Source organism: Diaphorina citri, unplaced genomic scaffold (genome assembly GCF_000475195.1).
Source record: "Diaphorina citri unplaced genomic scaffold, Diaci psyllid genome assembly version 1.1 scaffold50, whole genome shotgun sequence".
NCBI classification, from domain to species: Eukaryota; Metazoa; Arthropoda; class Insecta; order Hemiptera; family Psyllidae; genus Diaphorina; species Diaphorina citri.
Window position 1 is genome coordinate 132,895 of NW_007377487.1, and position 21,666 is coordinate 154,560.

At 40.3% G+C, this 21,666-nt stretch overlaps 1 protein-coding gene and 1 long non-coding RNA gene across 3 annotated transcripts; one reads left to right on the forward strand and one right to left on the reverse strand.

The window, feature by feature from the left end:
- Nucleotides 1-81: 81 nt before the first annotated feature.
- Nucleotides 82-20,021, reverse strand: LOC113470073. Of its 2 annotated transcripts, XM_026828237.1 has the most exons (5): nucleotides 19,749-20,021; nucleotides 19,227-19,231; nucleotides 18,523-18,637; nucleotides 3,633-3,897; nucleotides 82-313 (listed from the first exon to the last, which is right to left on the reverse strand). In XM_026828237.1, exons 3-5 carry the CDS (start codon nucleotides 18,603-18,605, stop codon nucleotides 101-103), a joined length of 561 nt encoding a protein of 186 aa, XP_026684038.1. In that variant the 5' UTR covers nucleotides 18,606-18,637; nucleotides 19,227-19,231; nucleotides 19,749-20,021; the 3' UTR covers nucleotides 82-100. The 2 variants fall into 2 exon arrangements, with proteins under 2 accessions (XP_026684038.1, XP_026684037.1); XM_026828236.1 differs by lacking the exon at nucleotides 19,227-19,231 and having other exon boundaries at nucleotides 18,523-18,636; nucleotides 19,750-20,019.
- Nucleotides 17,527-18,622, forward strand: LOC113470076. Its single transcript, XR_003393270.1, has 2 exons — nucleotides 17,527-17,659; nucleotides 18,507-18,622. It is a non-coding gene; the product is annotated as an uncharacterized LOC113470076 (long non-coding RNA).
- Nucleotides 20,022-21,666: the final 1,645 nt, after the last annotated feature.

Here is a 21,666-nt window from a genome sequence, read left to right on the forward strand (position 1 = left end):
TTTTTGGAATTTAAAATTTGAACTTTAAGGCATTGTCGTTGAACTTATTGTTCAAAAATCTAGCCAAATGACTACTGAAGGCTAGGCTAGGTTGTCCTATCTATAGCTTACCTGAGCTTGACAGAGGAGGTGTGATCGGTTTGGGATATTGTTCCACCTCGGCTTGCAGTGTGTACAGCAGATTCGTGCGGAATCCAGGATCATTGAGTGATTCAGACAGAACCATGTCCACCCTATGATCTTCTCCATCATAACCTGAGTGCGCCCTACCTCCTGACTGAGGATAGACCACATGACGCAATACTGAGGATCCCTGGAATAGAAATCAAATACAGAATCCAGGATCATTGAGTGATTCAGACAGAACCATGTCCACCCTATTCCATTGTTTTTTTTTTTTTTTCCTCCTTCTTATTCTTCTTCCCTCTTTTGGTGATTTATACTTGGTCTTTTCTGGGAATTCATTTGGGGTTTTTTCCACACAAATCATAAATGTTTGATAAGGGCTTCAATATGTTGTTGAACAAAGCATATCCATTTATTTATCTACAATTTGTGATAGAATTCACTATTTCCTTTTTCCTTGTTGCGTGAATCATTGAGGGCAAGACTTTGTTATAGTTTTGAAACATTAACACGTGGTAGTGCGTCTGCCTCGTAAGCGCTAGGCCGCGGGTTCGATTCCCGCCCGGGGCGGATTTTATCCTGATGGGATAATGTTCGTTCTTCAGTCCGCGGTTTAAATGAGTTAATAATAAAACCATTAAGCTTAGTTGTCCGTTTGCAGCTATAAAATGTGCTTACAATGCTTTACGGCCTTTACTAATGTCATTGATAAACTTGTGGCATAAGAGGATACATAAATACCTATGCGACGCGAAGTAGCAACAGGACTACGAGGTTCCTAATAGAATAAACAGGAACAATAAATATTGTTTACAATTTGCAATACAAAATCAAATAAACCAATCAAACAAACAATATCCTTTCTTTGGTTTCCCTCTTTCATAAATAATGAATTAGAAATTTCGGTAATTTCGCACATCCACTAAAAATATCAACTCGTCTACTCTTTCTCTCTTCTGCTTTTTTTTTTGTGAAAATTAGTGTGGTCTGGCATATCCACAAAAAGTTAAGATTACCCTGTATGGTGATGCGTGGTTAAGCAATAAAGGCGTTCCTAAAATTTCAATTATAAATATTCAATGATATCTGAATTTGATCACTCCCGCGGTTCAAGTACAATCACCAATGCCGTTTTGATTGGTGCAAAACATGAAATTTCATCAAGACCGGTTCAAAGCCTTCACCATGAAGTACCTAATTATCAAGCCGAAATATTCCAAACTGGTTGCCAAAGTTGCTATGTGAATCCTTCACCATGAAGTACCTAATTATTAGCCAAAATATTCCAAACTGGTTGCCAATGTTGCTATGTTGGTTCTATGATTCGCTGGAATCAAGAGGTATGGACTGCTATAGTGATGGCCTGAAATTGGACATAGATATTGGGCGATTGGCTGATTGGAATATTGCATGAATTAAAAGTTCAAAAGCCAGTCTAGTTAGCTTGGTTGGTAGCACCTCTGCCTTGTAAGCGCTAGGCCGCGGGTTCGATTCCCGCCCGGGGCGGATTTTATCCTGATGGGATAATGTTCGTTCTCGGAACGGATAAGGAGATGCGCTACTAAAAGTCGCGCGTCTACGCTAAGGCCCGTCTCATATTGGACGCGTAGACGGATGACTTTGAGTAGCTCGTAATCGGCTGCAAATTCTGGAATACCAAACCTATGAAAATGATAGACTAGCCAGCCTAGTTAGCTTAGTTGGTAGTGCGTCTGCCTCGTAAGCGCTAGGCCGCGGGTTCGATTCCCGCCCGGGGCGGATTTTAGCCTTTTGAAAAAAAAAAACGCGTTTCGTGTTTCAAATTTTGAAGACAACTTCCGACAAATACTTTTATCTTCTTGTCCTTCAACCGAAACTGATCTCTTTCTGAAGATTCCGATCTGGTAAGATCCTTTCCTAATCTTGAGCCGGCTTCCATCCATCCAGCATAGTTTAGGTCTTTAAGATCATCTCCTTCTCCTATCCTGTCTTCCTTCTCTCTTCGATTTCGGGACGATAAGACCATAGCAGTTACAGTTCCCTCTGTCAAACCTCTTCTCTATATACGGCCCTGTTCACATTGTTTTATGATATCATTGCCAATAAAAAGTGATGCTCTTTGAACTACAAAACAAGGAATACTATAAAAAGTTGAATGAATTGCACTACTGCATTGTGCATGCAAATAAAATTCACACAAAACACGATTGATAAGTCACGTGAAATTGCACGTTGTAATCTATCAATACTAGGTACCTAGTGTTCTAGGTAGTGTTGTGTGTAATATCTGTATGATCAGGGCCGGATTAGCTCCCCGCGGGGCCCGAGGCAGTTTCAAAGGCGCGGGGCCCCCAGGACCTACCCCCCTCCCTACTAGAAAACACTTCTATTATACCTATCTAATTAATTAACAAGTTTCCATTTATATTTGATTGACAAAAAACTCATAACATACATTTTTCATACAAATGGTATACCCATCCGTATAAGCAGAGCTTGTTATCAATCACTACCTACGGACTACGAGTTTTGTTACCAAAATGTAGGTATTTTGCCGTTTCAGTTCTTTACACATTGAAGTTTTAATGTTTGTGAGCACATCTTTCATGCAAAATATCATGCAACATTTTTTTTTTTTTTTTTTTTTAACCCATAATATCTAGTGTAAGTTCTCAAAGCGTGGGCCCCCCAAAAGCGCGGGGCCCGTGGCAGTCTGCCATATGGGTAATCCGGCCCTGTGTATGATTAGAATAGGCATAACAAAGTCAAAGGTAGGGTAAACAAAAGGAAAATTAGTGCTAGCACTTGGTACTTGGCAGGTTTGATCGAAGGGGCTGGAACAACGGAGCTCTTATCGTTCCAAAATCGAAGACAGGAGGATAGGATAGGAGAAAGCCAGCCGTTCCGAGAACGGATCTTATCGGTTAAGAATGTGTTTCACCCCACCAACCTCAGTGGTGTAGTGGTTAGCACGGTGGACTCTTGATCAGGAGGTTGGTGGTTCGAGTCCAAGTCGTCATACAATTCAGCGTGGTGTATTTAACGGGGAGTTTTGTGCCAAGCACTTATGCTCAACACAATTTAAATTCCTTTCCCTCCTTTTATTTCGGCCCGGATGAGAATCGAACCCGCGACCTAGATTCAATACTACTAGAGCCCAGCTTAGGCCAGTCACTCCCTATCAGGTATACCTGACACCTGATGAGCACACACACATTATCAAGTAGACCTGACCGGCGGACCTGATCAGGTGTACTTGCCAGGTCTTTATGCTCAACACAATTTAAATTCCTTTCCCTCCTTTTATTTCGGCCCGGATGGGAATCGAACCCACGACCTAGATTCAATACTACGAGAGCCCAGCTTAGGCCAATCATTCACTATCAGGTATACCTGACACCTGATGAGCACACACACATTATCAAGTAGACCTGACCGGCGGACCTGATCAGGTGTACTTGCCAGGTCTACCTGATACCTGATAGTGAGCAGCTGGCCTTAGATACGTCCGTGCTCCCCACACTCACCTGTTGATAAGGCACACTCGAGGACTTCCCCTGCTTTCGAATCTTGTGCGTCTTCTGCGGCCCCTTGGGAGTCAACGTATCACTGGCCCCCTCAACACACTGACTGCTGATGTGAATCTCATCCAGTCTGTGCAGCAACTCCAGATCGATCTGATCGTCGTCTGACTCAGGAGTGAGTTCCGTGTCTGAGTCACTACTCGTGGTCAACTCACTCGAGGTGCCGCCACCTTCCGACTGTGAGTCGTCACCGTATGGACCCAACTCACTGGAAAAAAAAACAGAGGGGAACATTATGCAACAAATTGAAAGATCCAAATTCTTGGCCAGCAAGAACGAAACGCGTCCTAAAAGTTCATATCACAACACACAACACAGATAGGTAAAACTGTCTGACGCACTCTAATGAAAAGGGGAAAAATAAATATATTTATTGTAATTTTCGACTAATCGACACGCTTTTATACAATTTGCAATAACATTGTTATGCATGAATCGATAAGATTGTTAAATTGTTATGCATTTGAATATTCATTGCAATCATTTATTTTGTTCAATCACACTGGTTGATTTAGTACAAATAATTGGACAGCATTCAGCAGAAAAGAACCATCCATAAGGCAAAGAACCATTCATAAGGGGAATTGCCTTATGGACGGAGGAAAAATAATTGTGACAGGGTGCTACATGTTTAGGTTGGAAGAACTCTATTATTGGGTTACTTTCCCTGATTTATATAGACTGTTCGAATGCTATATTATAGTGTCGAGCTTCCCGATATAAAGAGTTCAATATTAGAGTGCCGGAATAGGGTGCCGTCGGCACCCTATAGTTTTCTTCTCAGTGTGGATGGTTCTTTTTTTAATGCTGTCCATTTATAAATGATATAAATAAAACTAGCTGATCGGTGATTACTCGGCCGTTTCACCAGGCGTGGTGGGGTGGAAGAGCTCCATTTGGAGAACCCTGTCACCCTGCCACACCCTAAATTAAGGAAAAATAATCAGTCAGTCATTTCGGAAACGAAAAAAGTTAGATAAGAATTTTCGACGAGCCTAAGGCGCAACTTCAACCTTCAGGTCAGTATTGTTATAAGATATAACTATAGAGATAAGATATAACTACATAACTATAGTTCATCCAGATCAATGTGACAGCAATGAGTCATCAACCCAAAATGAAGGAACCAATCAGATTGCAGGAAATTTGATATACCTTATTTCATACTCCTAATATATCATCTTATGGCCAGCGCCATAGTCTGTGTGTTAAACTCGGTTTGAATTTAATTCTTGGATATTGCTACATCCTGATTGGCTAAAAGTTTTAAAATCAACCAATCAACGCGAAAGTCCGTTTTTTGCCTACAGTTCCAGTAAAATCTCGCTTGCAAGTCCTTGGTCGCAAGGTTGCGGGTTCAATGCCCGCTCGGGGCTGACTTTACTTAAAAACCTAAACAGATAAAAGGTTCATTCTAGGAACAGCTGGACTCTCTTCTACGAGTATTCTGTCCTCGGGACGATAGGACCTTAGCATTACAGGTACAATTCCCTCTATCCAACCTCTTCAAAGAAAAAGGCAATACTTTCCTTCCTATAGGCTAAGGAAAGTAAAAACTCATTAAGAAACTAGAAGAATCAATTAAAATCAAGTATAATTTCCACGCGACTTTCCATTACCCTCGCTCAGGTGTGGATCAGATCCAGCACATCATGGACATCATCTTTCAATACCTCCGCCTCCTCTCTCAATCTCCCATCAGTTCAGAAATGTACGCTGAAATCTCTAACATTCATCCTTCTCCACTAAAAAATAATAATAATAATACTCAAGAATAATAATAAAACATGCTTATAATTATAAATATTTTTTTATGCTTTCTGAGTATCGAATATCAAGCTCGTTAGGTAGGAATTTATTATAATTAATTACCTATAGGTAATATGTCTGGGCCACGGATTTTGGTAGGTAAAGCAGGTATTATGTATTATAGAATATAGTGTGTCCAGATCAATGTGACAGCAAAAAAATAGGCATTGTTGCCAAACATGTCACATGTGCAATGGTAGAGAATCTTTAAAAGGGGAAGGTATATTGCACAGTGCTTCCTCCGACAGTGAAACAAAGTCAGGTAAGGCGATATCCACCAACATTCATCACATCGGATTCAACTATCACAGCACCAAATCCTCCGTGGACTACGTTGAAGAGCTGTCCCAACACATGCAATACTTCCCATCACAGGAATATATTACAGGTACTTAGTAGATTGTTTTCAACTTTCATATTTGTTACGCCCATCACAGGAATATATTACAGGTAGGTTCATTTCATCCGGTTCAACTTTCATATCTGAAACTAGATCGATTTTGATGGGTTTTTTTTTTCTGGTTGTTGAGAAAAATACTGAAAGTAACAAAGTTTATTGTAAAAGAATACCAGACCTTTTGTAGACTGCTTGGGCAAAAGGTATATTGCACAGTGCTTCCTCCGACAGTGAAACAAAGTCAGGTAAGACGATATCCACCTTACCTGTTCTGCAATCCAACCTCTGAACTTAGAGCTACCTCTGCATTTTAAAAGAGGGAGTTTATCAAAAATAGACCTTTACCTCAATTGCAACAATGTAAGGATTTCCTGCAATCTGATTGGTTCCTTGATTTTGGGTTGATTTTGGGTTGATGACTCATTGCTGTCACATTGATCTGGATGAACTATAGGTAGGGTTACTTCTCATACAAACAGATAACACGTTTGTACCTACAATTAGCAGATGAATAAGATTAGGTACTAGTACCTATAACTGGATAATCTAGATTTCATTCATAGGTGATATTGAGACTATTTTGTACCTATAATTTCAAAATAAACCTATTAAAGAATATAATTCAGAACATATCTAGGTAGAAACACGCTGCCCTCACGTCACATGAGCTCATGGGGAGTCTTGTCAAAAAATGTGGTTCAAATATAGGTGATTTGGTTCACGATAGCTACACTGACGCCCCACGGCGTGAGAGACCCCGTAATGTCACATAAGTTCACGTGTCACGTGACGTGAGGGCAGTGTCTTTCTACCTTGAGAAACTTTGGGGCACGGTTAGTCCAGGGGTAACTGAGAAGTATTGTGCCTTTTCTCGCCCATCTGATGGCTGAGAGGCATACTACGGGATGGGCATGCTACGATACAGACCACGTGAGTCCAGTGATGGTATTGTGCCTGTTCTCGCCCATCTGATATGTGAGAGGGCTGAGAGGCATACTACGGGATGGGCATGCTACGATACAGACCACGTGAGTCCAGTGGTATTGTGCCTGTTCTCGCCCATCTGATATGTGAGAGGGTTGAGAGGCATGCTACGGGATGGGCATGCTACCATACAGACCACGTGAGTCTAATGATTCTAATGAAGCAGTTGTTTCATTGCTACAAAAACACGGCGAAATGTAACTTTGTTATTTTTAATTGTTATTTTTAATATGGAGTGAAGACAACAGAGTATTTTCCGAAGCACAGGCTGGCTTCAGGCCAGGGCGGGGCTGTGTGGATAACATTTTCTCCCTCCATAGCATCATCTCCATACATCTGATTAACCAACGCAAGCTGTATGCGGCCTTTATAGACTACAAGTCCGCATTTTCCGAAGTACAGCAAGACTTACTGTTTGCAAAAATGTTTACTTTTGGAGTAACTGGAAAGATAGTATTATCTTTGTTATATACCTTCCCCTTTTAAAGATTCTCTACCATTGCACATGTGACATGTTTGGCAACAATGCCCATTTTTTTGCTGTCACATTGATCTGGACACACTCTGGATATAACTATACATCCGCATCCGTGTAACGTTCTCGTATCCTAAATAATTGAAAATCTACATCACTGATGTTATCACAACAAATTTTGCCCCCATTTAGAACATTTCTGTAGTGTATGAATGGGGGATGGGAGTACATCGCATCGCGACAAAAAATTAACAGGAGATTGTAAAAGAAAAGATTTTTTTTAAGAGGTTTGACAGAGGGAACTGTAACTGCTGTCTTATTGTCTCGAAATCGAAGAGAAAAGGACGTCAGGATAGGAGAGAGACAGCTGTTCCGAGAACATTATCCGTTCCGAGAACATTATCCGTTCAGGATAAAATCTGTACCGGGCGGGAATCGAAACCGCGGCAAAAGAAAAGAAGTGGGGAAAAATATTTTTCCTTTCTATTTTGTCTTCATTTCATTTTCCCCCTATCCTTTTCTTTGAGGTCCCTACCCGGAATAGTGTACAAAAACACACTCTGAGGTCCCTACCCGGAATAGTGTACAAAAACACACGTCGAAAACACAAACTTCAATTCAAGGCCATAGTGTCTGACATTGGCACTGAAAATCGTCTATTTTTAAACGTTCGAAAATTTTCCAGCTATTTAACGAGTATTGTGCCTTTTCTCACCCATCTGATGACTGAGAGGCTGAGAGGCATACTACGGGATGGGCATGCTTGATGCAGACCACGTGAGTCCGGTGGTATTGTGCCTGTTCTCGCCCATCTGATATGTGAGAGGCTGAGAGGCATACTACGGGATGGGCATGCTTGATGCAGACCACGTGAGTCCGGTGGTATTGTGCCTGTTATCGCCCATCTGATACGTGAGAGGCTGAGAGGCATACTACGGGATGGGCATGCTTGATGCAGACCACGTGAGTCCGGTGGTATTGTGCCTGTTCTCGCCCATCTGATATGTGAAAGGCTGAGAGGCATACTACGGGATGGGCATGTTATGATACAGACCACGTGAGTCCAGTTCTCTCTAAACTGATATGTGAGAGGCTGAGGGCATACTACGGGATGGGCATGCTACGATACAGACCACGTGAGTCCAGTGATGGTATTGTGCCTGTTCTCGCCCATCTGATATGTGAGAGGGTTGAGAGGCATACTACGGGATGGGCATGCTACGATACAGACCACGTGAGTCTAATGATTCTAATGAAGCAGTTGTTTCATTGCTGTAACTTTATTATTTTTAATTTGGTAGTTCGTTTGTTGATTGCCTTGAAAAAAATTTGGCAAGTTTTTATATTCAAATGGACCTTCAAAAATTTTAATATTATATTGGCATTAAATATATACCTATCTCATACTCGTATATTTATACTTTTCATGTTGGTTTCATTACTTTCAATTATTTGTTAGGTATCTTTATCTTCTATATCATTTTTTTGGTGCATGCCAATTGCCAAATTCAAACATAATTTTCAATTTGGTTTAATACCTACACCTATAGTGAATTTGGTGATACCTATAATACAGACCTCCTATACTCCTAACCAATTTAGACAACCACAACCTGTCTACATTGCAATAATATTCAAATCAGCCAAACAGATAACCACTTGGGCAACACCGAAAAAAAAACTAGTAAGGACACCCATGTGAAGAAGTTAAATTCAAGTGCATTAGATACGTTACTGTTTACTACTTTCACTTGACCCTCGTATTCAATAAGTTTGAGCACTGAGTCTCAACCTGGAGGTGCTGGGTTCGAATCCCGGTCAGGGCGGTTTATCACCGAACTTTTCCGTTCTTGGACTTCTTGTCCGTTCTTGGATAGGTATAGATGTAAAAGAATGTGCTTTCTAATGCGCCTTTGTATTAGAAAGCGGTCCCAAGGTACATTTTTTTTCCCATCCTTTTTTTCCTTTCTCTATTTATTATTGTTTTATCTTTTTATTAATATAATTATTTGTACAGTAAAACAGAATATACCCTGTTTGTACTGACAGAATGGGACTGAAAGTCCCTCCTTTACTGCGCATATTAAATTATTACAACATTCAGGGACAAAAAGCAACATGAGAGGAGGGAGGACAAACCTCCTTGGAACCCCTCTCTGAATACGGCCCTGTTTACATTGTTTTATGATATCATTGCCAATAAAAAGTGCTCTTTGAACTACAAAACAAGGAATGCTATAAAAAGTTGAATGAATTGCACTACAGCTCTATTGTGCATGCAAATCAAATTCACACAAAACACGATTGATAAGTCACGTGAAATTGCACGTTGTAATCTATCAATACTAGGTACCTAGTGTTCTAGGTAGTGTTGATTGGGTATCACACTAGGCTTGTACGCCGGAGGTCCCGGGTTCAATTCCCGGCGGGGTCAAAGTTTTCCGGCACTGTGTTTGGAGTTCGGGGTGCACTCAGCCTTGTGAGGACAATTGAGTTGCTACTTTGATCGAGTAGCGACCAATGGCGGCATTACCGGTATAAAAAGATTGATTGTAAATAAGAATGAATAGTAAATGAGACACTTAGTAATGCCGTGATACCCACAAAAGAAGCTCTCTGCTTTACCACAAAGAATTTATGATTTGATTGTGTTTTCCTCCAATGAAAAGTTAGGGCCGGATTAGCAGTTCTTTACACATTGAAGTTTTAATGTTTGTGAGCACATCTTTCATGCAAAATATCATGCAACATTCTTTTTTTTTTCCCGCGCCCTATTGGATATCACACTAGGCTTGTACGCCGGAGGTCCCGGGTTCAATTCCCGGCGGGGTCAAAGTTTTTCCGGCACTGTGTTTGGAATTCGGGGTGCACTCAGCCTTGTGAGGACAAATGAGTTGCTACTTTGATCGAGTAGCGACCAATGGCGGCATTACCGGTTGATTGTTTGTACGTTTGTACGAACGATAAAAAGATTGATTGTAAATAAGAATGAATAGTAAATGAGACAGTTAGTAATGCCGTGATACCCACAAAAGAAGCTCTCTGCTTTACCACAAAGAATTTATGATTTGATTGTGTTTTCCTCCAATGAAAAGTTTCCGCTAGAAGGAAAACGGAAGAAGAACTTTGAAGGTCAAAGAGGAAGAGGTATGTATTTCTTCTATTCACGTCACACACAAACTTTGACCTGCAATTCACAATTGAGTACGCCCCAGATATAAATAGCCATTATAGATAGTATAAACAATATCTATAGATATAAAACAGTGCGTCCATCAACTCGCATGTGAGTAATTACAAGCAATTACTAGAAATAATTCGCGTACATGAAGTATGTACCGACTCGGTGTAATAACATACCTAGCTTCAATACTCTTCATCCTAATAATTCTAGCTTCATAGTTCCATCAATACTTTCTTTCCTTTTCAAGAGGTTTGATAGAGGGAGCTGGATTTGGGAGTTAAAGGAAGGAGGTCGAGTTATTTCGTTGAACTTTTTTCAAGAGGTTTGATGGAGGGAACTGTAACTGCCAAGGTCTTATCTTGCTGGAATACCCCCCAAGTTCGAAGTCTCCTACTGCCCATCCTACTATAGGGAATTTTTTTTCATCTTTACCGAAGTATAAAACAAGTCCAACCCAAGCTTCTCGGGACATTCTACGGACGTTCTCGGGGAAGTTTGATTGATTCTATCCATTAGACTTGGCCGATTTTGCTCGAACAAAACGAAAATTTCCTCTCAACTTTGATCAATTTCGGAAATTGGAAATTAACATATGGCCTTATTCTAGATACCGTCAGTTCCCACGTAGTGGTCACTGCGCTCGCCTTGCCGAAAATTTCCTCTCAACTTTGATCAATTTCGGAAATTAAAAATTAACATATGGATGGCCTTATTCTAGATACCGTCAGTTCCCATAGCGTAGTGGTCACTGCGCTCGCCTTGCACGCGGGAGATCCGGGTTTGATTCCCGGCGGGGTCAAGAAATTTGTATCATGCAAATGATTGATTCCGTGACTGGCTGTTGCGGGGCCCACTCAGCCTCGCAAATGAGTAACTATGACATGTAAACATTGGATGTTAGGATTATTGAGATATTGGGAAAAATCCTACAATGCTGCAATGAGCACCAAAGTTGTGATATAATAACACAAAGAAACTGCATTTACATTTATTCCAGATACCTACAGTCCTACATACGAATACGAGAAGGTAAATCAAAAATCAGTACATTACATACGTACTCGATTTCAAAATCGACTCAGTTGGAGGCGGAAAAAACGGGAAATAGGTAAAGATTTAGACAAAAAACTGGACTAACACCTGTAGGTACCTACACCTACCTAATAGGTAAAATATCTCGACACTCTTGTAGTTATTTCTTGGCACCAGCCTCTAGATTCTGTCTGTACATTAAACACACCGTTAATGATGAATACGTATATAAAACGGGTTACGCATTTTACTACGAGCTAAGTACGTACGTAGTTATAATAATGAGCTGTAATTAATTAACAGATAAGAACATCTTTCTGACCGGTTGTCTAATGTAGCCGGCTTAAGCTTTAGCCTAATATTCGTGATAGCAAAATAGAAAGTAAGAAGTAACAATCTTTGCTAGACTAGTTAGCTTGGTTGATAGCGCGTCTGCCTTGTAAGCACTAGGCCGTGGGTTCGATAGTAGGCTTAATTTTTTGCAAGCGTCGGTACTATGGTCGGAGCTAATGGTCAAGGCTCCGTTCAGGACGCTTCCATTCATTGCATGGTTTATTTTCTCTTGAATCGGGACTAGGCTAGAGTCAATGATCAGTTCTCCGTTGTGGACGTCTACTTAAGTCATGTCAAACCATTTTCGGGTGTTTTTTGCCCTGACCAGAAACATGTTTCTGATTAAGTCAGGTTCACTTTTGGCATTGGCAACTCTCTTGCTCTGCTCTACTAACACGGAACAAGCCTGCTGACCAAATGGACCTAAGCTCGGCTCCTAACCAAGGCTGACCAGGTTTTCGGTCTAACGAAAAATCGAATTTATAGCTTTGGTCAAAATTGGTTTAGATTTGGTCCACTACTGCATGAATGCATGATACTCGATTGAAGTGGTAATTTATTGAAGGTCCATTCCAACTATTGGATTATCATTATATGAAGCTAACAGCTAACTAACATCTTTTATTCATGATTTGATTTGTTATAGTTGTTGTTGTTGTTGTTGTTGTTGTATTAGCATCATACATCGACCTCCTCTGCCGTCCTCAGGTCAAGGAAGCGTGCCGCCTCCGTTGGGTCCGTCCAAAGTGTGGTGACTTCCAGGTTGGTGGGTGCTGCTGGACACTGGAATAGATGTTTCACGTCGTGGGGCCCGGTGTTGCACTTCGGGCATGAGTTTGACGTCACTCCATCTATCCTGGACATGTAGCTGTTGAGTAGGCGGCACCACCCTGATCGAAGTTGGGCAAGGGTGCAACGCGTGCTACGTGGAAGGTCAATCTCTGCACCGTTGATGTCAGGTGGAACATCATCAAGGACTCGATTCACGGTGTACTCGCCTATCGCTCTCTCCACAAAGTCCGTGTGAATCCCCCTGAGTCTGATCTTGTATGTGAGTGCGTCCAGTCCGTCAGGAGGAATGTAGTTGGACGTCCGTCATTTGTTATAGTGAAACAAATCTGTATACAATACGGACAAACTTAGAACATGGAGGGATCCCGGATATTGATTTCTGGGCGTCCCAATCAAATCATATCAAAGTTTCAAACTCCCAATCTTTAGAATACCGCGCACCGATGACGTACCTTATCCATCTCGCGGACACGGACAGTAAGAACTGAAGGAAAAAAATCATCGAGGTAAAACTTTCAAGAAATCATGAGAATTTGTAATACCGGGAAATTAGAAATAATGAAAAGGACAACTCATGACCACGGCGTAGGTAGGTACGAGGTAAAACATCACACGAAAAATAAGAGATATAATAATAGGTAATAATAATAACATCAATGAGGAAAAATTCCATCACGATGGGTACTTACACACTACACAAGCAAGGAATGTGTTGAAGCTCTTCAGGTATCTTTTCTTTACATTGGGTTTCCTTTCTTTGAAGAACTCGGTACGACTGTGCGACTAGGTATTCTTAAGAATATAGTGAAACAAAAGAACGTCACTAATGAAGTAATGACCAAACTTCTCAGAAGGAGACAAATAAAAATAAACTCGCCATCCTGGTAAGCTTGGAGGGAAGCGCGTCTGCCTAAGCGCTAGGTCGTGGAGTCCATTCCTGTCCGGGGTGGTTTTTATCCTAAACAGATAATGTTCGTTCTCGGAACGGCTGGCTTTCTCCTATCCTGTCTTCCTTCTCTCTTCGCTTTCGGGACGATAAGACCTTAGCCCTAAAGTTGATGGGTCTCACTGAAGTAAAATCCGCGGTGTTCTAATAAACGTGGAACGTGAAAACTGTAGAGACTTGCATAAGGATAAAAATGGGGAAAAAATCATTTTCGCAAGAAATTGCAAATAGAAAATCATTTTCGCAAGAAATTCCTTGGATCACTTGAGTGACAAGTGGGCCAATTTCGGTAAGCAGAACTGGCGCTGTGGGATGAACCAAACGCCGAGCTACGGCGACTATCTATTCTCAAACTATTGCTTGTTGAATGACGATGATATAAAAATTATTACGATGGGTATGAATACTTAAGTATAAATTTATGACTGATGACTACTGTTAAGAGATTATGACACATAGCACATCCATGTGCGTCAATCTACCGAGCACATTGATCACCATGTGCTTTTCATCACTACGGATAATAAAAAATAAACTCGCCATCCTGGTTAGCTTGGAGGGTAGCGCGTCTGCCTAAGCGCTAGGTCGTGGAGTCCATTCCTGCCCGGGGTGGTTTTTATCCTAAACAGATAATGTTCGTATCCTGTCTTCCCTCTTCGCTTTCGGGACGATAAGACCAAAGCCCTAAAGTGGATGGGTCTCACTGAAGTAAAATCCGCGGTGTTCTAATAAACGTGGAAAGTGAAAACTGTAGAGACTTGCATAAGGATAAAAATGGGGAAAAAATCATTTTCGCAAGAAATTGCAAATATAGAAAATCATTTTCGCAAGAAATTGCAAATAGGCCGGGCCTTGGATCACTTGAGTGACAAGTGGGCCAATTTCGGTAAGCAGAAGGAACTGGCGCTGTGGGATGAACCAAACGCCGAGCTACGGCGACTAAATCTATTCTCAAACTATTGCTTGTTGAATGACGATGATAAAATAATTATTACGATGGGTATGAATACGTATAAATTAATATTATTATGGGTATGAATACTATAGTATAAATTTATGACTGATGACTACCTACTATTAAGAGATTATGACACATAGCACATCCATGTGCGTCAATCTACCGAGCACATTGATCACCATGTGCTTTTCATCACTACGGATAATATGTTAACATGGTTCTTGGCTTCTCTCTATCTCTAGGTCTAGGTAGTCTAGGTGTTATTTTCCTCGTGTTGATAGATCAGCGTCGCATTTCTCAAATATTTTCCTACCAATACACAACAAATAGATAGGACGGTACGTACATAATGTGGGTAACTAGGCCGCCAATGTCATTCTCAGTTTTCTCATAGTTGTTGTCTGGTTGGCAGTACAAACACCTAGGTACACCTGATGAGTACTTTTTCTTTCGCCAAGATGCTCCTAATTTTTCCGCCAAGACGCATCCGAAAGGACTTTCGGTCATTTTGAATTTCCTTATGGTTTCGTAGATTCGTGTGAGCTCAACCCATCCTTCAGGGCTATTTGCCCCTACACCTAAGCCTGAGTGTGGGCTTTCTGTGTATGCTTCCTGTGGTTTAGTACAGGCACCATATGTCAGTTTTCCATAAGGAAACCGGTTCCAATTGCTAAATTTTCTCACGAGGAAAATACACCTAAACATAGCCTGGGCGCGGTTAACGGCGGAGGCGTTCTCTACCACCTAGCCTTCTGAGGTTTAGGTGTAAAGGCAAACGAACCCAGAGGATGGGTTGAGCGTCTACGAATCTATAGCTTTCGTGCTATAATGGTTACCTTACCAATGCAATGGTTTTTCTCCTATTACATATGACATCATAACTTTTTCAACGTGCTAGACACAAAGTACGATGTTTTCTCATGGAACGTGAAGCCCCCTGGTTTTCCTCAATTCTCGCAAAACGTGGAACTAACGTCAAACGGAAACTAAGATTCTCCAGTAAGAACCAACGCTTGGGTTAGGGTGAGTCAGTAAACAAAAACAAGTACCTAGGTAGGTAATTAATGACACGTATCTTATTAAGCTTATTACTAAGTACATCAAGATCGCCAGTAAGCCCAATTTACAATGCGTTTTCAGAGCTCATTTTCATGGACGCTTTGTTAAGAAGTTAATTAAATTTAAAATCTCTCGTCCGTATCTTTGTACTTCCCCTTGTGACAGGGCCGTATCCAGGATTTTGTGAGGGGAGGGGGGGGAGAGTTCAAACAGTGATGTATCAGGGGGGCCAGGTCCCCCTCCCCTTAAATACGGCCCTGGTTTTTGAACAGATAAACACATTATTTGCATTGCAATGGCAGGTATTTCTGTTTATTTTAAAAGAAACACCTACCTACAGTAGTAAGATGCCTAGATTTTGTATTTTTTATTTATTTCAATTTATTATGGTGCTTAGATTGTGTATTGTAATGAAGCACTGTTCTGCAAATCTACATCAACATTTCTTTTCAATCTGTTTGCCTACAGATACCTGAGTATAGGTATCGATGTGTAGGTAGGTACATAATTATTACATTATTACATTAGTTTTTGTTTTCTTTTTTTACTTCTTTGATTATGTTCACATTTTGTCTCATTCTTTGCTTTTTTTTTACTGTATATACCTACTGATGTCTGATGTATGTTAACAACCCAATGTGTTGAAACATGAAATAAAACTTTGAAACTTTACATGTGAAGAGTGGATTTACTGGGAGTAAAGGTAGAGGTAGAGAAACTGAGAGAAGAAAGAGAGATACAAGAGAAAAAAGGGAAAGAGATAGGAGGAAAAAGAGATAGAGAAAGAAGAGAAAAACAAAGACAAGGACAAAAAGAGGAAAGGACAGGGGAGCAAAGAGCAGTCTTTTAATGAACCCAGGACCTCCAGTGTACAAGCCTAGTGCAATACCCACTTGGCCATGGATGTTGCCACTTTGCACAACAATTATTCAGATAACAATTTGGTCAAAACTTACCTTACCTATATGCAATGGTTTTTCTCCTATTAAATATGACATCATAACTTTTTCAACGTGCTAAACACAAAGTACGATGTTTTCTCATGGAACGTGTAGCCCCCTGGTTTTCCTCAATTCTCTCAAAACGTGAAACGAACGTCAAACGGAAACTAAGATTCTCCAGTAAGAACCAACGCTTGGGTTAGGGTGAGTCAGTAAACAAAAACAAGTACCTAGGTAAGTAGGTAATTAATGACATACGTATCTTAAGCTTATTACTACATCAAGATTTTAGATATAAGTTTCCTCTATACCAGGGGTTTCCAACTTCCATGTGTATGCGGGCCACATGCTACATCCGAAGGTATTTCGAGGGCCACATATGTACAAAGGGGAGCATTGTAGGAACCCCCCTCCCACAAACTTTTAAGAAATGCAGTCCCATCGAATTTTGAGTCGGTCACTAAAGGGGGTCGGTTTAATTTTTTATATTTAGTTAAGTTTGTACAAATCTAAAAAGGTTCGCGGGCCACAAATTTTAATATGGTCTGGGGGGCTACATGTGGCCCGCGGGCCGCTAGTTGGAAACCCCTGCTCTATATCATAAATCGCCAGTAAGTCCAATTTACTTACAAAGCGTTTTCAGAGCTCATTTTCATGGACGCTTTGTTAAGAAGTTAATTAAATTTAAAATCTCTCGTCCGTAACTTTGTTTGTACTTCCCCTTATGACAGGGCCGTATCCAGGATTTTGCGGGGGGGGGGGGGAGAGTTCAAACAGTGATGTATCAGGGGGGCCAGGTCCCCCTCCTTCTAAATACGGCCCTGGTTTTTGAACAGATAAACACATTATTTGCATTGCAATGGCAGGTATTTCTGTTTATTTTAAAAGAAACACCTACCTACAGTAGTAAGATGCCTAGATTTTGTATTTTTTATTTATTTCAATTTATTATGGTGCTTAGATTGTGTATTGTAATGAAGCACTGTTCTGCAAATCTACATCAACATTTCTTTTCAATCTGTTTGCCTACAGATACCTGAGTATAGGTATCGATGTGTAGGTAGGTACATAATTATTACATTATTACATTAGTTTTTGTTTTCTTTTTTTACTTCTTTGATTATGTTCACATTTTGTCTCATTCTTTGCTTTTTTTTTACTGTATATACCTACTGATGTCTGATGTATGTTAACAACCCAATGTGTTGAAACATGAAATAAAACTTTGAAACTTTACATGTGAAGAGTGGATTTACTGGGAGTAAAGGTAGAGGTAGAGAAACTGAGAGAAGAAAGAGAGATACAAGAGAAAAAAGGGAAAGAGATAGGAGGAAAAAGAGATAGAGAAAGAAGAGAAAAACAAAGACAAGGACAAAAAGAGGAAAGGACAGGGGAGCAAAGAGCAGTCTTTTAATGAACCCAGGACCTCCAGTGTACAAGCCTAGTGCAATACCCACTTGGCCATGGATGTTGCCACTTTGCACAACAATTATTCAGATAACAATTTGGTCAAAACTAACCACAGAGGTACCTGCAAGGCTAAATTGGCAATAGAAGCTGGAGAAGGAAAATAAATCAATTTGAATTTTTCTATTCAGTCATAATGTGATTTAAAAAAATAATAATAATAATAATAATAATAATAATAATAAATAAAAACCTTTTAAATAATATAGGTACTTTTGTACTTATGTAGATGTAAGCAAGCACATAATTATGTATTACCCAAGTACACGCGATTTAAGTACCTATTTGATCTAACAAATAATAATTAAAATAATAATAATAATAATGATCCAATTAAGTACCTACCTACTTACTAGGTACTTGGGTAAAAATTGATCCAAGGTTAAGTGGATATTATGACCTAAATTTTTATCTTATCTTTGTTTTGTATCTACTTTTAGGGTATCTCAGACTTACTTGCTGTCAATATTGTTGACACTATTGCCACCTTGAGCATCGTCAGTGACAAAGTTGCTCGGTACTCCTGTCATCATCTTCATAGCTCACACAAGGAACCTTGCTGTGGAGAGTCTGAAAAACAAATCGGACAAAACAGTCAGGAAACTGAGCAGTGTGATCTAGCTGAATGTGATGTTGAGAAAAATCATGATAATTATTCAGAAGCCACAACAAAGAACAAGAAAGCTTATTTTTGAGTTTAACCTAACCTATAATAACACTGGTCACTGCTGATTTGTGAAATCCCTTTTTTGTGTTTAACCTAACCCTGGTCACTGCTCATTTGTGACAGCTCCTTTTATAGCAATTTTTATTATTGTTGTGGCTTCTGGACTAGTAACAGTAATAATTACCCTAGAAGGTACCTAAATTTCTGACATCCAGTGTCCAAGTATGTGACAAAACAGACTATAAGCACAAGTCAACACTTATTTCAACATTATTTTGGTACTTGTGCAGAAGTCACATCCGTGGAATATTGCTACCAAAGGAACTGGCACAAATGAGCAGTGACCAGTGTTATTATAGGGTTAAGTTAAACGCAAAAAGGAGTTTTCACAATTAGAGCAGTGTTATTATAGGGTTAGGTTAGATACAAAAAGGAGCTTTCTTTTCCACGGATGTGACTTCTGCATAATTACCCACTTTTACATCTAACAAATCTAGGTAGTTGTACTTTCAGATTCTTAAAGAGTGCTAATATCTCAAGCACAACTATCCTTGCATGGTAACCTTATTCTGGGACTGTCTAATTTACCGACCTGAGGAAATCACTCCTCCTGGGCTTACGGTGAAGAAATTTTTACCGGCCAAAACGGTTTTGGCAAAGAAGTTGTCAAACAAAAAACTTCCTTAGATTTTTTCCTCCATTGACAGGCTTAAACTTTTACTTTTACCAAATCTGCTTGTAGATTCAGATTCTGATACCATCACACATCCAACATTAAACTTTTTGATTCATATTCCCTGTTGCCTTCTTTTCTGCACCTTTTCCCAAATTTTGTTAGGGGTTGGTGTTACAGTCCTTTATCCTGCTCCTCCATACCCTCGTCTCTACATGCCCATTGTCCAAAATATCTCAATCTACAAGTCTACAACTCTCTTGTTTTTTCTTTCCTAATATTCCCCATGCTTCTTGATATTAATAGACAGATAGAAAGTATAGAAACCATGGTAGCTACTTACCCTAGGTGTGCTATATGGCGACCTATAAGTTGGCAAAAACCACAAACCACTCGCGAACTCGAATCAATGAACGGGTCTTACTATTAGACTATTACTACTGAAATTGACGAGTATACAGTAGAATAGTAGATTAATGACGATTGGCGAACTAACAGCACTCACATGCACGGCACTCGATTTGCAAACTAAATAAAATCAATGGAACACTGGAACTACAAACAAAATAAGGAAAGTAAAAATAGGAAAAATGAATGAAAAAAAAAAAAAAAAAAAATGTTTTTTTTTTCCTACTAACTACATTCAACTTCTCTACTACACTTTTTCCTTAGTCTGTACCTCTTCAGTCCTACAATAGTTTTTTACCGGTAGAATCTTTAGATGTTTATACCTACGTCGGTCTGATCTCTGATAGTCTGATACGACATACGATGTTCATGCGCAGAGTCAGCACAAAGAAACAAAGCCTTATTTAGGGGGGCGAGGGGGCCCGGCCCCCCTCCCGTCCAATATACCTTTTTTTATTACTATCGTAATAATAAAGGAAGAACGGGCTAAAAATCCAAATCTGAGGTCAAAACTCAAAAAAAAGTAACTGTAAAAGGTCGAAACTTCAATATTTATTTTCCGTCAGAGTCCTGAACTCTGACGTCAGACTTCAGAAACGTATGCGCACAAACATCATGAATTGCGCACAAACAGATTAATATATGTGTTGCCTGCGAGGGAGCTTTGCTCGGGACATTTGATGTGATGTCATCGCCTACGAGTACGAGAGCGTATGTCGTGACGTCAAAGTTCACGATTTACCGGTATTTTTTTAATCGATTTATCTCGGGATCTAGAAGTCGTGGAAGAAAAAGAAAAGTTCCATATTCATTAGCATGGTTTATTTTCTCTTGAATCGGGACTAGGCTAGAGTCAATGATCAGTTCTCCGTTATGGACGTCTACTTAAGTCGTGTCAAACCATTTTCGGGTGTTTTTTGCCCTGACCAGAAACATGTTTCTGATTACGTCAGGTTCACTTTTGGCATTGGTAACTCTCTTGCCTCTTGCTCTGCTCTACTGACACGGAACAAGCCTGCTGACCAAATGGACCTAAGCTCGGCTCCTAACCAAGGCTGACCAGGTTTTCGGTCTAACGAAAAATCGAATTTATATAGCTTTGGTTAAAATTGGTTTAGATTTGGTCCACTACTGCATAAATGTGCATGATACTCGATTGAAGTGGTAATTTATTGAAGGTCCATTCCAACTAGTGGATTATCATTATATGAAGCTAACAGCTAACTAACATCTTTTATTCATGATTTGATTTGTTATAGTTGTTATTGTATTAGCATCATACATCGACCTCCTCTGCCGTCCTCAGGTCAAGGAAGCGTGCCGCCTCCGTTGGGTCCGTCCAAAATATGGTGACGTCCAGGTTGGTGGGTGCTGCTGGACACTAAAATAGATGTTTCACGTCGTGGGACCCGGTGTTGCACTTCGGGCATGTGTTTGACGTCACTCCATCTATCCTGGACATGTAGCTGTTGAGTAGGCGGCACCACCCTGATCGGAGTTGGGCAAGGGTGCAACGCGTGCTACGTGGAAGGTCAATCTCTGCACCGTTGATGTCAGGTGGAACATCATCAAGGACTCGATTCACGGTGTACTCGCCAATTGCTCTCTACACAAAGTCCGTGTGAATCCCCCTGAGTCCGATCTTGTATGTGAGTGCGTCCAGTCCGTCAGGAGGAATGTAGTTGGACGTCCGTCATTTGTTATAGTGAAACAAATCTGTATACAATACGGACAAACTTAGAACATGGAGGAATCCCGGATATTGATTTCTGGGCGTCTCTGGCCAATCTTTAAAATACCGCGCACCGATGACGTACCTTATACATCTCACGGACACGGAAAGTATGAACTG